This window comes from Vigna radiata, chromosome 6 (genome assembly GCF_000741045.1).
Source record: "Vigna radiata var. radiata cultivar VC1973A chromosome 6, Vradiata_ver6, whole genome shotgun sequence".
NCBI classification, from domain to species: domain Eukaryota; kingdom Viridiplantae; phylum Streptophyta; class Magnoliopsida; order Fabales; family Fabaceae; genus Vigna; species Vigna radiata.
The window spans coordinates 31,456,342-31,472,248 of NC_028356.1; the positions used below are offsets into that span (position 1 = coordinate 31,456,342).

Sequence of the window (15,907 nt, forward strand, 5' to 3'; positions counted from 1 at the left end):
AGGAACACTCAAGAGATGAGGTAATCACTAGAAATTAGTAAAGTCGTTTACAAAATGCAGTAAATTAGGCTGCAGGGGAAGAAATATTATGGTTGAACTTACAAGGTAGTGAACAAAATATTTCCATTCACTCTTTCTAATCTCAGTTTTTTGCACCTGACATAAATCAGGCAGTAGATTAAGTCAAAAATTAAGTTTTCAAAGACTAGAAAACTTTCACGAAGGTGCTTTGGAAAATACATAGTTAAAAATGAATCAAGCATTTTTCATGTGGCAGCTTAACGTAACAAAGATAAAAGATCAAAGGCAAGTAACAGCAGAAGAGATTGAAAACTCACAAGTTCTACAGCAACAGAGACAACAAATTCTCCAAAATAACCAGCAACAAGCACCAAAACCGCAAGATCCTCAACCGGAGTCAGAGTCACGTCCACAACCAACTATAGAACAACAGAAACAATCACTACAACAAGCCAACAATAACAAGAGGAAGACCATGGAACANGGGCTTTCACCTGAGACTGACAGAACAGTAACAAAAGGAAGACCACGCAACCATCGCTGTAGCTCCGTCTACCAATGGTTCCGCGACTACGATTCTGAAGGCTAGTCAGTGCGAGGAAGAGACGATGAGTTTAGGGTTCAGGAAGAAAACGAGAAAGAAATAAGGGTGTAGTCTGCGAGGAAGAAAGCGAGAAAGGAATGAAAGGGATTTTAGGGTTCAAGTGTGATTTTGAGAAGGAGATGAGTTTCGGGATTCAGAACAATGAGANAGAAACGTAAAAAATTAGGACATTCTTGAAGAATCATTAAAACTCCTTTGAAATAGAGGGGGTTATAAACCTCCTTTAAAAATCATTAAAACTCCCGTTATCATTAACACCTTCATGATTTAAATTAAACATTATGAAATATATTAATTTGAGGGGGTTTTTCATAACCCCCTCTAAATAAGCTTTTTTTTGTAGTGCATTGGGTTTTTCCTCACCATGCATTTCCCAAACCTCAGTTTTCAGGGTACTTATGTGCCCACAATTGGCTCCTGCAGCACAAGTTTTTGTACAAAACCAGATTTTTTTTTTCGTGTAATCGTTTACTGGGTCCTTGTAATTGATTACAAGTGATAGAATACCCTGCAAATGCTTGAAATCCAATAAATTTTGTCAATTCCTCATTATTAATGGATGATACCGAGTCATATTGGACACTTTGTTTTTAACATTCCAAACCACAACTCACTTTACAATCCCAATAGGGAAAGGAATAACACTTTAATAATGAATGCAAATCAAGATCCATCTTCATTAACGTTAAAAGAAATGTTACAATACATTATTTTGTTCATATATGTATGATCTCTTACTTTCTATAATATCTAAATACACAAATCACTCATGTTTCGTCCTATTTCCCGTGTACGGAGTCCTAAGGGCTCTACTCTTGTATCGCTTTCGTGATCCAACCCTCACAAACCTCTATGTAGCAGGTTTGTTGGTGTAAATGCCTCTCGGGCTTACAGAGGGAGTGTTCATGTGGGATTCTTGACGAGTCGTAATGTGTTCACCATCATCTTTATTCCTCTATTTATTCTTCTCTTCAGCCAATTCTGCTTCCAAAATAATAAAAGCACAATTAAACAAAACCTCAAAACCAAGAAATAAAACCCCAATTAAACAAAACGCAAAACCAAAAACCCAAAACGAAAACCCAAAGTCAAACCCATAATGCATTTAAGAAAATGAAAAAACCCATTTACCTTGCTCGAACACCCCAACCTCACCAGAAGATGTCATTGCGCACAATACCGTCAACGGGAGCTTTTGGTCCGTCCCACGAAGGAGGTTGAACAAAGCTTGGAGAGAGGATGAAAATGAAGGGAGAATGGAGAGGGAGAACAAAAAATTAAGAGAGAAAACGAAAGGAATGTGAAAAAAAGTTCATTTGAGATGAAATAGGACAAGGGATACATTTGAAATCCAAATTTTCTGACACAAGTTCTTTTCAACGTCACATTTTAACATTAAAATTAAATTAAAAACGGACCAATTCTTTGGTGACACCTAAAGTTGTCAAAATATTGTTAAAAACTTGCTTTCAAAATAACGGGATCCTACAATTTGCTCTCTTTTCCCCGTGATTGGAAGTCTAGTGCACCACAAACATTTATGCTATTATTTTCTGCCCTATCTATTCCTATTAATTTATCCACTCCGTTGCAAACAAACTCCATTTTTTCTAACAAGATTTCACACCAACAAAATTTAAATTAAAAATCCGAAACATTTAACCAAAATTAGATATCAAAATTAGATGTCAAAATCTTATTAACAACATAAATTTCACCGAATTTCGAAACTGAACCCTAACAAAATCAAATTTCAAAATTCAGTGAAAATCAGAGTTTTAATATTCGCAAACTAACTTTAAAGCGTAGCTAGTTTATTATATTTTAGGTTTCTGATAAAAAGAAGTGTAACACCAAGTCAAGACCTTAGTCGATTTCTAATTGATAATAAAAAAAACTATGTTTGTTCCCTAAAAATGCTAACTTTGTTTTTAGGATAATTTGTATTTAATTAGATATGTTTAATTACATATTACAAAATGAATATTAAATATTACTAAACTTTAAATTAGTATAAACAGAATATATACTTTTGTGTTATTTTCTAATTAAAATAATCATTTACAGTTTTTTAAAACCATTCTTATAACATTATTATTTGAAGTGTTTTATTAATGTGGATATCATAGTGACTTGATTTCCTTTCCCAATAAAATAAAGAAGCATTGCGTGAAGAAACATTATGTTGTTTACCGGATTTCAACCCAGGGATTTTTCTTCTTTTTTTCTTTTCATACTAGATACTGAAATTTGCTAAGTTTTTTTTTTATATAATTTAAAAATTTGAAAGATTTTAAAACTAGATATCAAAATTGAGGAAATTCCAAAATTTGAAAGATTTCAAAATTGAATTTTAAAATTTGAAAGATTATAAAATCAGATTTTGAATTTGGGAGAATCCAAAACTGGATTTCGAAATTTGGAAGATTATAAATCTACTTTTAAAATTCAGGATTTACTCTAAATCAGATTTCATGCTTCTTGGATCTGTTTGTTTATTAGATATCAAAATTCAGTGACCATTTCTACAAGTAGGATTCGATATTCATACATAGACGAAAAATGATAAATAATTATGAAATCCGACAAATCTAAAAAAAAAAACCATGTAAATAAAGAAAGATAAAGTAAGTGGAGGAGCCCATTAATTCTCAATATACACATTGTTTTTTTCGTAAATATTTTGTGTAAGGTTGGAACAGTTCATTTGTCCCCATTAAATATATTTGTTTATATAGATAAAGCAAAAGCTTCATTTTGATACAAAAAGTTAGGTTCGCATTAATTGTTTCATCAAATATTATATGTATTTCGTGAATGATGATCACATTATTAACTTTTAAAAAATTATTGAAAATGCCACCTATATTTAGTGTTTGATATTAAGAAAAGCTAATAGGGAAAGATCCACTTTTGCCATATAAAACATAGAACATATACTTTCACATAAATGCTACAAAAATCAACACCCTTATATATATAACAGTTTTGCATAACCCAGAATTAACGAAAACAAAGAATAAAGTTGAAAACCATCACTGTAAATTAAATATAAAGTTCATCACTGCTGACATTGCTTGTAAGAACTGCACCACCACGTTCTCTTCTCCTAAGCTTCATGACTCCTTCCCTTTTTTATGAATGAACCTTAGAAATGATAATGAAAGAATTATATAAGAATAATTAAATTAATAGGAAAGGCCTCACTATTAAGTTAGCAAAAAATTTAATACACCATAAAACATCTTAAATTCATATTTTTTTCCATTATTCTAATACATTTTCACTTTTCCTACAATTGTTTTTCATCGACCCAATTTTGATAAGAAAAAAATAGATTGAACTAAAATAAAGGAAATTGATCTATCACTCACTCTACTTTAACCACTTAAAAGATAACAGAATTTGAAAAAAACAAAACACCCTAAAAGTTAAGATACCGCTGTGACATATGTGAGTTAAGAAAACTAATATATGATTTTCATTCTAAACTCAAGTCACTTATTTTAATATATGTTCTCAAATAAGTTCGATAGATATATTACCATAATTTAAAAGTATATATAATTAAAAAATAAATGAAGAACTAAAATATATTTTAGTAATGGTGAAGAACAAACTATTATTAAAGATAAATTCAAATAAAATTCGTATAAAAGAATTTATACTAACCAGTATTGTAATGCAACTTGTTCGATTTTAACGAAAGGATTCATGTTGACGACCACCATGCATGAAGTCGATATCTCGAGTCATAAAGAAACTTGAAAAAAACATGTCTGAACTTTTTGTTTAAGAAAATAGCACAGCAAACTCCCACAAAGCCTGTCACAAATCCGGATTCCATTCCGATGTAAAACCATTCAAAAAATTTAGATTGATTTCCGTCTTCGTTAACAAGCTTTGTGTCTTCATGTTTATCATTCTGAAAGCAAATTTTTGCAAGTGGAGGCCCACAAAGATCATGATTGCCCATGTAACTAAGTGCAGTGAATCCCTGAAGTTGTGTTCCTGTTGGTATTTTGCCTGTCAAATTGTTGAATGACAGATTCAAGTAACCCAAAAAGGACAATCTGGATAAGCTATGAGGAATTTCNCCCCCAAGTTGGTTTGTTGAAAAATCGAGGGACTCCAAGTTTTTCATGTTTCCTATCTCATTTGGTATTTCTCCTTCTAATTTGTTGTTGGATAAATTTAAGGAATGCAATCCAATGAGACTAAACAGTTGTGGAGGTATTGTTCCGCACAAATTGTTACTTGACATATCAATTAAGGTCATAAAGTGTAGGTTGCGATCATATTCTAATACTTGACCTTTAGTAACCAATTCAAGACTGTCATCGTTGCCGTAGAAACGATTAGGATATGATGTAGGAAATTTAAAAGAAAGTTTGTTACGTGAAACATTATTGAAAAGTAGGGTTTTGATATTACCAAGACAACTGGGTATATGACCGGAGATTTTGTTTTGTGCAATATCCAACACAATGAGAGAAGACATTTCACATATTTGTGGTGAGATTTTACCACTAAAATGATTGGACCTTAATTGGAGAGCCAATACACCATGAGATATCCAAAGTGGTATGTTTCCTGATAATTGGTTATTGCGAACATTAAAGACCAATAGAGATCGACAATTTTGCAATGAGAGAGGAATCTCACCATGTAGATTATTCTCATGCAAATGGAGTGAGGTGAGATTAGATAAGAAGCCTAGTGATGAAGGTATCTTTCCTGATAGATTATTGCTTCCCAAGTGAATAGCAACCAAAAATTTCCAATTCTTCCAACAATTCGTAAGTCCCCCCGATAGATTATTCAATGATATGTCCAAATACAACAAATTGTTTTTCCCATTCAACACATTATGACCACACAAGAGGGGAGACAATTCTCCTGATAATAAATTATTTGATAATGAGACAATAACCACGTTTGGTGATAATTGAGGCAAGGAACCTTTCAAACCATTTGATGATAGATCAATGATTGTAGAGTTCAACAACACATTTGACATGTCTCCATCTATTAAATTGTCTTCTAAGTCGAGTTCAATCACTGATGATACAAATTGCCAAAATTTGTTTGGAGCCGCAAATGATGAATCCCATATAGTTAATCTTTCAAGTGATCGCTGTGTATAGAACCACGCAGGAAGGTTAGGATTTGAAAACCCAAGTACTAATTCCTCAAGTTGAAAAGGTGGAATCCAATCCGAGTCAAAATCAAAGGTTAACCCGTCATATGAGTATATGCCCAGTTCCTTTAATTTTGACAATTTGGCAAAATTTCTTTCAGACACAATTCCTGTCAATGGATTTGAGCCAACAACCAAGTTAATCAAGGTAGATAGATTTCCCAAATTTGTGGGAATAGATCCTGAAAAGTTGTTTACTCCAAGAATAAGAGTTTCTAAATGTTTGAAATGACCTAACCAATCTGGAATGGGTCCATCAAAGTTATTGTCTTCCATGTTCAGGAATTCCAGTTCTCGAAGATTTAACAAACCCTTAGGTAGATGCCCTACTAAAGAACTTGAGCTAAAGTCTAAAGTATAGATAGTGGAACTAAGATTGAATAGCCAATTAGGTAACTCTGAATTGAATGCATTTCCAGAAAGGTCAAGTACCTGGAGGGCAGTAAAATTAGCATACCGGAGAGACAAACTTAAGTCTTTAAGCTGACAACCACGCATAGCAAGGAGTGAAAGTGATGAAAGCTTAGTCACTAACTGAAGCCAATTAGTTTCCTCGCTAAGATCAACACTGCAGAGATTAAGATATTCCAAGGTGGACATGTAGGGAAGCCATTTAAGGTTATTGATGGCAATATTCCAGTTAAGTGATAAATCAAGATGACGAAGAGTTGAAGAGTTGACACACTGACTATGAGAAGAAGTAGCTATAGATAGATTGCGACAATTATGATTATGAAGATAGTCAAATTGTAATGCTAAGAAGTCATTGTTTCTTAAATTCAAGTATTCTAAAAATTCCAACTCCACTAACAACAAGGAGAGGTTAATGGAACCTGTAAGACAATGTGATTTATCTTCTTTGTCGATGTAAATTGGAGGAATTGTAGAACATGGGAGAGAGATTCCAGTGACTCTACTAGTGATGTTGCTACAGATGACTCCTTTCCACTGACAGCAATCTAGTTTAGTGGACCATGAAGAAAGGACACCTGATGGATCTTCCACTCCTTGCTTGAAGTTGAAGAGAGCATGCAAGTCTTGTTGGTTGCAACGAATATTGAAGCTGCAAAAGGCAGCGTTGAACATGATTCCGCAAAGCAACCATACAAATATGATTGCATTTTGAGAGAGAAGTTTATTCATGATTTTCAAAAGAAACGAAGAGGACGATGGATGACTTGAATATAATGGAGAGAAACTCTATTTATAGTAATTGGAGTCTATACAAAAGATTCACATCCCGTAATATTAGGTTAATATATGAAATTTTGTGTTAAACAATAAGGTATAGTTTATTAGCATTGCAACGACTTGACTAGAGAAACCGATTGTAACATAGTACTTGACAAAATGTGTCCTCACGAAATCGAATTGGGAAAGACGTTGTGGATATCATTGTTTATCACTGATTATTAGTTTATCATTGATAAAGGTTGATTATTATAAAAGATAAATAATAGGATTGAATATCATTTATTATTGAGAGAAAAAAATAATCACAAGAGAGAATGAGTTTTAGGAATACGTATTCATATTTTAAAAGTAATATATATATATATATATATATATATATAAAATACAGGGGTTTGTTAACGTGCGAGATATGAAAATAATAATAAAGAAAGTGAATATAATTAGATTTATTTGGCAAAAAGAGGAAAGTGATATTTACTTTTGAAGAAGGAAAGTTTGTGAAAGATTTGTTTATCAACGAGATATGAAAATAGTAATAAAAGAAAATGAGTTTAATTAGATTAATTTGGAAAAAAGAGGAAAGTTATATTTACTTTTCAAGAAAGAAAGTTTGTGGAAGATTTTATATGAAAATAATAATAAAGAAAATGAATTTAATTAGATTTATTTGGAAAAGAGAAGAAAGTGATATTTACTTTTGAAAAAGGAAAGTTTGTGGAAGATTTAAAATAACAAAAGGGAAGTAGGTGTGGAAAAAAGAGATGACACTACAATTTAGATATAATTTTCTTTCTAAAGGAAGTTTGTGGAGGATGTCAAGATATCAATAACTCCTCTTCTTTTATTACAAAATTAAATAAAACTTTCCACGTAGCTACTATATATATTCATTAAGTTTAACAAGTGTTCTCATCTACTTTAATTAGTACAACTTTTCATATTTTTTTTTAAATGTAAGATTTATACGTTTTCAAAATCTCTTAATACTTAAGTCAAAACTAATCGGGAAAGTAATAATTTGACATGCTATTTCAATTTTACATGGAAATGACATGGAGAGCTTGCCTTTATGGGTCTCATAAGATTAGAGGGGATAATAACGAAAGTTCAAAATTAAAGTATAATAAGGGAAGAGAAGATTGGATAGAGGCTTTCAAAGTATAATAAGCTTTATTAATTATACTCTCCATAATTATTAATAATAATAATTATTATAAACACCAACATAGATCAATCACAAAATGACACAGATAATATTAAAATGTTGTTAAAAAAATGTTAATTATAAAATTGTGACAGTACGGAGAATTCTTGATTGATAAAAGATTTAAAAGAACACTTGTTTATGAATATTACACTTTTAACCTGTTTTAGTATCTGGCTAGAAGGGCTTTTTATAAATATTAATTGTTTAAGTATCTGGATGTTTTTAGAGAAAATTATTTGTTTTAGTAACTTGGTAAGCAAGTCTATATTATTATTATTATTATTATTATTATTATTATTATTATTATTATTATTATTAGTTGTAAAATAATTTTGAATCAATTATAAAATGATAAATAAATGATATTAAAATATTATTAAAAAATGTTGTAAAAAATATCATTATCCTTAAAAGTGTAACATTCATATGCGGGTGTTCTTTTAAATCTTTTATCAATCAAGAATTCTCCACACTGCCACAACTCTATGCTCAAATCTTTAATGCAATTTCTTTACTAGTGTTCTTCTCATTTCCATGTAAATACAGTCATATCTCTATCCATCATGTAATTTTCTCTTGTAGTGAACTTTTATATCGTACTAGTGAAAATTTAGAAATCAATTCACGATTTAATTATAACTTTTTATTTATAATAAAAATTATTTTTAATATTAATAATCCTTAGTTTAAAAATTGGTATTTAAATTAATAATTACAATATTTAATTATTTTTTTTAAAATTGATTATAATTTAAATGTTTTCTTGTAATGTAGTTGTAATGATGTGAAGAAGTCTTATTCTTCACAGTTCATTTTAATAGAAAAAGATCGACTGTTAGATAAAATGATATATTTCGTGGGGAATTTTTTGAAATTGTCACCAATATTTAGTGCTTTGAATATGATTTAACTCAAAAAATTTGACAAACATTTAATTCCAACATGTGTTGGTCCATGTGAAAAAGATTTAAAAAAATTAAAATAACGTGGAAATATCTAGCATTTAGGTTTTTAGGAGTTATCGTCTTCGCGGGATTCAAAAGTTGGGGATTCAAAAATTGAGAATCTCATTTGCGCAAGAGAATCCTCTATCATCCACAAATCTTTCTTGACCAAAACCGGTCGTTCATCGACAAACCTTTGTTCACTTAATTGTTGACGTTCATCGAACCTGTTTCCGTTACTATTCGGACCAAACTTAGTGTCGTTTTGAAAAACTCGTTCAAGACGGAAACTACCATTGACGTAAGTTTTAATCAATCCTTCGTTCGTTTGGGTTATCCTTTGTTCTTATTCGGTGGGTTTGGCTTTTTTTTAATTTTCTTTTTACCATTTTGGGGTTGTTCTGTTTCTTAGGTGTTATTTTGATTTTTTTTTGACCTTTGTAATGTAGGTATGTTAAAATGGAGGAAGTTGGTGAACATTGTGAGGTTTGTCACCAAGAAACCATATTTTGTATAACTCTTTTTATAAAAATAGGTAGTGACCAAAGACCAAATAAGTAAAGACCTAAGACTAATGTATTTCACAGTGAGGTCAACACAACTCAACTCATGACATGAATTTTGAAATAAAATATATTTTTTTAAATTAATGTGTAAGACCCGGGAAATTTAAATGTAATAAGAGAATGATGTTGACATTATTAAATGTTTTCTTTTTGTGAGAAAGCATGTTTTTTCAAGATGTTATGTAACTTAATTCGTAAAAGCTCTTTGTATAGATTTGATGGTCTTGTGTTCAAACCCTGTTAGGTGTATATTTGCTTGTGTTTTATTTTTTTGGTTTGGCGGTTATGTTTTGACATGTCACATTTTAGGGTTAATTTTAAAATAGGCACTAACTAGAAAGAAAAGAAAAATAGACAACTGAAACCTAGATTTTTGGGAGAAGAAATATCTAAAATTGAATGGAGTAGTTTCTTTTTCAAAAAGCAAGGATTATTGGGAGGTTACAGGTTAGCTTGGATAAGTAACTAGATAATTCTTTTTTTTTACACCAAAAAAAAGGAGCCTGCAATTAGAAAGAAAAGAAAGAAGAAGAATACTGCACGTTGGTTAGGGTGGTCAGAGAGTGAGAAAGAAGAGGAAAAACTTGGGTTTTGTTGTAAAAGCATGAAAATGTCAAACCACCCCAATGGTTTAAAAGGTATGAAAAGCTAATCCTACTTGAATTATAATTATTAAATTGTTGTGTTATTGATGTTGTGAAATTTTGTAAGAATTTATGGAGGAGGTTGTGTATAAATGTAAGTTGAACATGGGTCGGCATAATTATTATTTAGAACTAGAACAATAGAAATAGATATTTGTTGGTCATGCGGTATCTTTCAATTAAGGTTTTGTAATACTAATTAAGTTGACGCTGAACAATTTGGTAATTTTAATTTGTTCTCTGTTGCCGTCCATTTTCTGGTTGGGTTAGACCATTGTTTACCAATGTGTCTCGTTGATGAATGTCAAACCTATTATAATTCATGTTGTGCCTTATAATATTATATCATTATGTATTAAAATTATGGTTTTAAATCTGGTTAGATGTAGGGATGATTATGTAACCAAATCCACTTTGGCTTTGGAAGGAAATATGATGTAATGAATTAGAAAAGTAGTTTTGAATTATACCGTTGAGATGGGATACTTTTCATTCTTTTGCGGTGCAGCCATTGTGGCTTTCAAATTTTATGTGGTTCAACCATGTGGTTTTAAAAGAAAAAGATTATCTAAGCGGTGCAGTTTTAAAATTACTAGCAGTCATGTTGTTATTTTTTTTGGCGTTGTTGTTTCTATTTGTTGTTTGGAATGAAAAAGAAAAGGTGTATAAACCGCTTGCTGTTTTGCTGCTACTGCATTGAAAATTTTCCTGTATTAGACTGTTTTGATTGTTGTTACTGTACCAGAAATTTACTGTTTTAACACTAAAATGCCGTAGAAATTATGTGTTGTTTAGATTAAAATTGTCACAGAGAATTGTTTGTTGTTTTCTTTAAAATGCTGCAGAAACATTTTATTGTATTAATTGATTAAATTTTGTTTAATATATAATTGTATGATGTGGGTTCAGGATATATATATATATATATATATATATATATATATATATATATATATATATATATATATTATATTTATTACGTTATATGTCAGTATGGTAAATTATGTTTTCGTTTGAGATTTTGGAAATAAAATATTACAATATAATATATATTATATAAAGTTACCGTAAACTTTTCTTTTGGAAAATTGAGTATAGCGTTGGTAAAATAACGATAATATTAGAATGAAGAATGATTTTGGGTGAAAAGAAAAGAAAAAGAAAATAAATAAACAAAAGAGTCCAAATAAGTATTTAATAAAGTAATTGAATTACAATTTAGCTTACTGTTGGATTTAATTATAATTTTAATCTGTTATTAGAATGGAACTTATGTGAGATTCACGTTAAAATATGGATGAGATTTTGTGATTTATTGTTCGAGTGTCTTGTATAAAAGGTGTTATATTTATGAGCCTGTGTGGGGAAGCTACAGGTAGTATGGTTGGATACAAGAGACAGACCAAAATCCTTCTTGATGATGTTGAGAATTTATAGTGACGATGTGTTTGGAGATGTTGTTAATAGGATAACGTTGATGGTATAGTCATGATAGGGTTAATGAGGATGGGTAAAAAAAATGATTTCTTGATAAGGATATCGTTGTAGATGATTGATTTGCTATTAAGGTATGTTTGTTTCCTATGTATAGATTTTATTGATATTGGTTATGCTATGGTAGCTTACCCATATTTGTTTATGTTATGGTTGTGTGTGTGTTTTGCGATGATTGTATGACCTTTGGTTATACGGGAGCAGGGGATGTTACAGATACTCCAAATGCATAACAGTGACGCGAGAATGGAAAGATGACTTGGGTTATTTGAAGCTTTGATGCTATAAATTTTAGAAATAATGTAATGGTGTTTACTTTATTTCATTTTGATTTCATTAATTTCGGTATAATATAAGTGGATTTCTGCAATGATTTATGATTTTTAAAATTTTAACTTTTACTAGTAATCGCGACATTCCAAAAATTGGGATGTTACATTTGGTAGGTTTTCGAAAATCTTTTGGGGTCTTAGGAAGTGAGCTCGTCTAATTTTTTTACTGTGTATTTCTATGGTTGTGTTAGGTAGGATTATATTGTGGTTTTGTTTTGTATGAGTTGATTTGTTTTTGGTAATGTAAAGGGAGTTGAACCTCAATGCATGTGCAGAAGTGATACACCGGTATATGTTTGAATGTGAGATATAATTAATGTTGGATGTAGTTATATGTAAAACATGTTCTGTTGATCATAGTTGATTGTTGACCATGACTTGATCATTGTTTTTCTTAGTTTTCAATGATCTTTTGACTAGAAATGAAATTTTGTAAAAATATGGAAATTATTTATTGGTTGCTAATGTGATTTTGTGAAACATGGAATTTATTTGTATGTGGGGAAAGCAATTTCAGGTAGGTAAATTGGGTGAATTGTTTCAGACATTATAATCCTAATTTTTCTTGCAATTGAATGGTTGTGCTAATGGATGAAAATTTGAGACTTGAAATGGTTGATAGGAGGGTTAATAGAAATATGTGTATATTGTAAGATGATGAAGTTGGTATAGAAATGCTTGTCCTTGTTGCTTCAGTAATTAAGCATATATGTTTTTATTATTAAAAAAAACAAATGGGTTAATAAAAGTGTTGGGTCTATGTTGTATTCTATTCATGGCATTATTGATTAAAAATAATATTGAAATGGGCAATTGCTTAAAGGAGGTAGGATTTGAATTTAATACCTGATTTTGATAAGAGAGGTCTGGTTTTGAAACTAGCACATTGTGTTTCTCTAAAACTTAAAGTCTAGAATGAGTTATGAGTGAAGTAACAATGTTTATTTTTTTTTCAATTGGTATATCTTAATTAAAGTTCATAGCAGTGCAACTCTTTTATTTAAATTTTCCTCCTAGCTTCTAGTTAATGTCAAGCGATGCTGTTAGTTACTTCTACTGTTGTCACGTGTGCATGTATTCAGTGTTATGCGTTAATTATATATGTAAAGTTAGGTCCTGATTCTTATTTACAAAAGGAACTGGTTTGTCTACGTTATAATAGATGTATAATGGTGGTGCGTTTCTGTTTGTCTACGTTACAAAAGGAACTGGTTTGTCTACGTTATAAAAATTAAATTGGGTTTAAGTATTCTTGTGCAGAATGGTAGTACTAAGTATTAGAAGATGAACATGACTTAATCATAAACTGGAAGAAAGCCATAAATGAGAAATTGATGCTGCAGTGATTTTATTTATTTTTATGCGTATAATTTACCATGCGATATGGCTTAGATTTTTAATGCAGTGTCTTTGTTTCAAATCTGATTTGAAATGTCAATAATATATTTATTCTTTTTCACAATGCTTAGGGATTAATATATTCCACCCTTTTTATTTTATTGGTTATTTTTTTTTCATGACTTCTGCATACATACAGTAATGTGGATGTGCTAATTAATTTTTTCTTATATCATGAGATGCATGTACCGTGGGACTCGATTGAGAATGGTGGTTTCTATCTTCAACGGCGTTTCAAAACGATGATACGTTCGATCCAAATGACGACGAAGACAAGTTCAAGTAAACGACAACGATTAAGTGAACGGCCAATTCTGGTCAAGGGAGGTTTGTGGATGGTACGAGGGTTCTCTCTCACACAAATGATATTTCCAATTTTTGAATCTCCAATTTTTGAATCCCATAAAGATGATAACCCCTTAAACCCAAATGCTAAGTATTTCCATGTCATTTTCATTATTTTTAAATATTTTCGACATAGACGAATTAGAGATAGACATGAGTTAAATGTTTGTCAAATTTTGAAGTTGAAATATCATTATCCTTTGAATATTACTATGTTGGCTTTATAATACATATAATATATACTAATCTCACTTAAATGTTACAAAGATCAACACTCTCACATATATATCTGTTTTCCATAACCCAGAACAAACGAAAACGAATCTTAAAATAATAATGGTTTAATACCCAACTTTGTCCCTAGTTTGGTTGACAAATCTCAATTTAGTTCCTCCTTATAAAAGTGTTTGAAATTGGTCCTTACTTTTAAATTTTTGAGTCAAAATAGTTCTTTCCGTTAAATAATGACAAACGGTGTTAATGATTTTTTTGTTTTTGTTTAAATTTTATAATGTATATAACTAAATAATATTTTGTTTTTATGATGTATATAACTAAATAATATTTTAGAGAAAAAAAATTAACATAGTTTGTCATTATTTAATGGAAGGGACTATTTTGACTCAAAAATTTAAAAGTAAGGACCAATTTCTAACATTTTTTTAAAGAGGGACTAAATTGAGATTTGTCAACCAAACTAGGGACAAAGTTGGGTATTAAACCAATAATATTCTACCTAGATAAACAGAAAATCATAACTACCCATTCCTATTTTATCTCTATCAAATCAAACCAAATATTAATAGATCCAAAACTAATAAAATAATATTTAAACAAAATTATTAATAAAACCCTAAAATTTAAGTTTATCCCTACAAACTCCCCATAAACTTAAATTCTTTCTTCCTTGCTTTCCATGTGCATCATCCCACACCGGGTTTGCTTCTTCTCTCCAAGATTTTCAGCTCCAGTTCATACAATCGGTTCTTCTTTGTTTTTACTTGGGTTGTTAGACGACCATGCTTATCCTTTAAGTACAATACCTGATATTTCATAAAAATTGAATTACCTTTTTCAATTATCTGACCCATGCTTAAAATATTGCTCTTCAACCCCGGAACATAATAAACATCTTTAATATCTCCAACTTATCCATTATTCTGAATTTACCGAATTGTTTCACGTCCTTTCACGGCCACCTTGGAGTCATCTTCAAAAGACACAAATTTGGCCTCCACCTTGGTGAGTTCATAAAAAACAATTCTCGTTCCCACACATGTGATTGCTTACTCCAGTATCTAGATACCATACTGAGTTGGTAGAAACCTCATCAGCCTTCATCTCTTTTTCATCTTCTTCCCTATTTTTATCTGGTTCAAGAACACTTTTCTCTTGCTTTTCAGGAGCCGTCTTCCTCAGCTCCTCAAGCTCAACCCTCTGTTTATTCATAATTTCATTAGCTTCATGCAGAAGCCTTCCTATCCGCTGAATCTCTTAATCCTTTTGTTTGAGTTCCTTTTCCACGTTTGTTGCACCTTTTACTGAGATCACTTCATCCACTATTGAGACAAAATTTTCCATGTCCACTGTATCCGAGCTCTTTGCCAGCAAGAGTTCTTCTGCATCTTCTTCTGCATCTTCAGTAACGAGATTCGTCTTCCCTTTTGTCTCGGTCTTGCAATCTCTTGCAAAATGATAAAACTTGCCATAGTTGTAGCACATTTTTGCCCAACACTTGTTTTCATAGTGGCCGTACTTACTACACCTAAAACATTTCACTTCTGACAGGTTCTCTCTTCATTTCCTCTACCACGTCCACCTTGTCCTCTGCCACCAGGACCTCGGCTCTGAGTAATCCGAGATTTATTCGAGTCAAACTATACCTGTTGTAGTGCTTGATTGTCGGGTTCAACATGATCATCCCAACTCCTTCTCCTTTGTTCATGAGCATCTAATGA

The 15,907-nt window shown here is 31.0% G+C and overlaps 2 protein-coding genes across 2 annotated transcripts in view; both read right to left on the bottom strand.

Moving 5' to 3' along the window:
- Positions 1-921, bottom strand: part of LOC111241888 — a 5,606-nt gene extending 4,685 nt beyond the window's left edge. The window contains exons 1-2 of the mRNA XM_022782459.1: positions 516-921; positions 339-440 (exon numbers count right to left, since the gene is read on the bottom strand). The gene's annotated coding sequence lies outside the window, so the exon portion shown is untranslated. The remainder of the gene's footprint in view (positions 1-338; positions 441-515) is intronic.
- Positions 922-3,508: 2,587 nt separating this feature from the next.
- LOC106764111 (LRR receptor-like serine/threonine-protein kinase GSO1) lies at positions 3,509-6,985 on the bottom strand. The gene is made up of 2 exons (XM_014648337.2): positions 4,298-6,985; positions 3,509-3,772 (listed from the first exon to the last, which is right to left on the bottom strand). The coding sequence occupies exon 1, from the start codon at positions 6,966-6,968 to the stop codon at positions 4,338-4,340; it is 2,631 nt and encodes an 876-aa protein (XP_014503823.1). The 5' UTR covers positions 6,969-6,985; the 3' UTR covers positions 3,509-3,772; positions 4,298-4,337.
- Between the last annotated feature and the right edge of the window lie 8,922 nt (positions 6,986-15,907).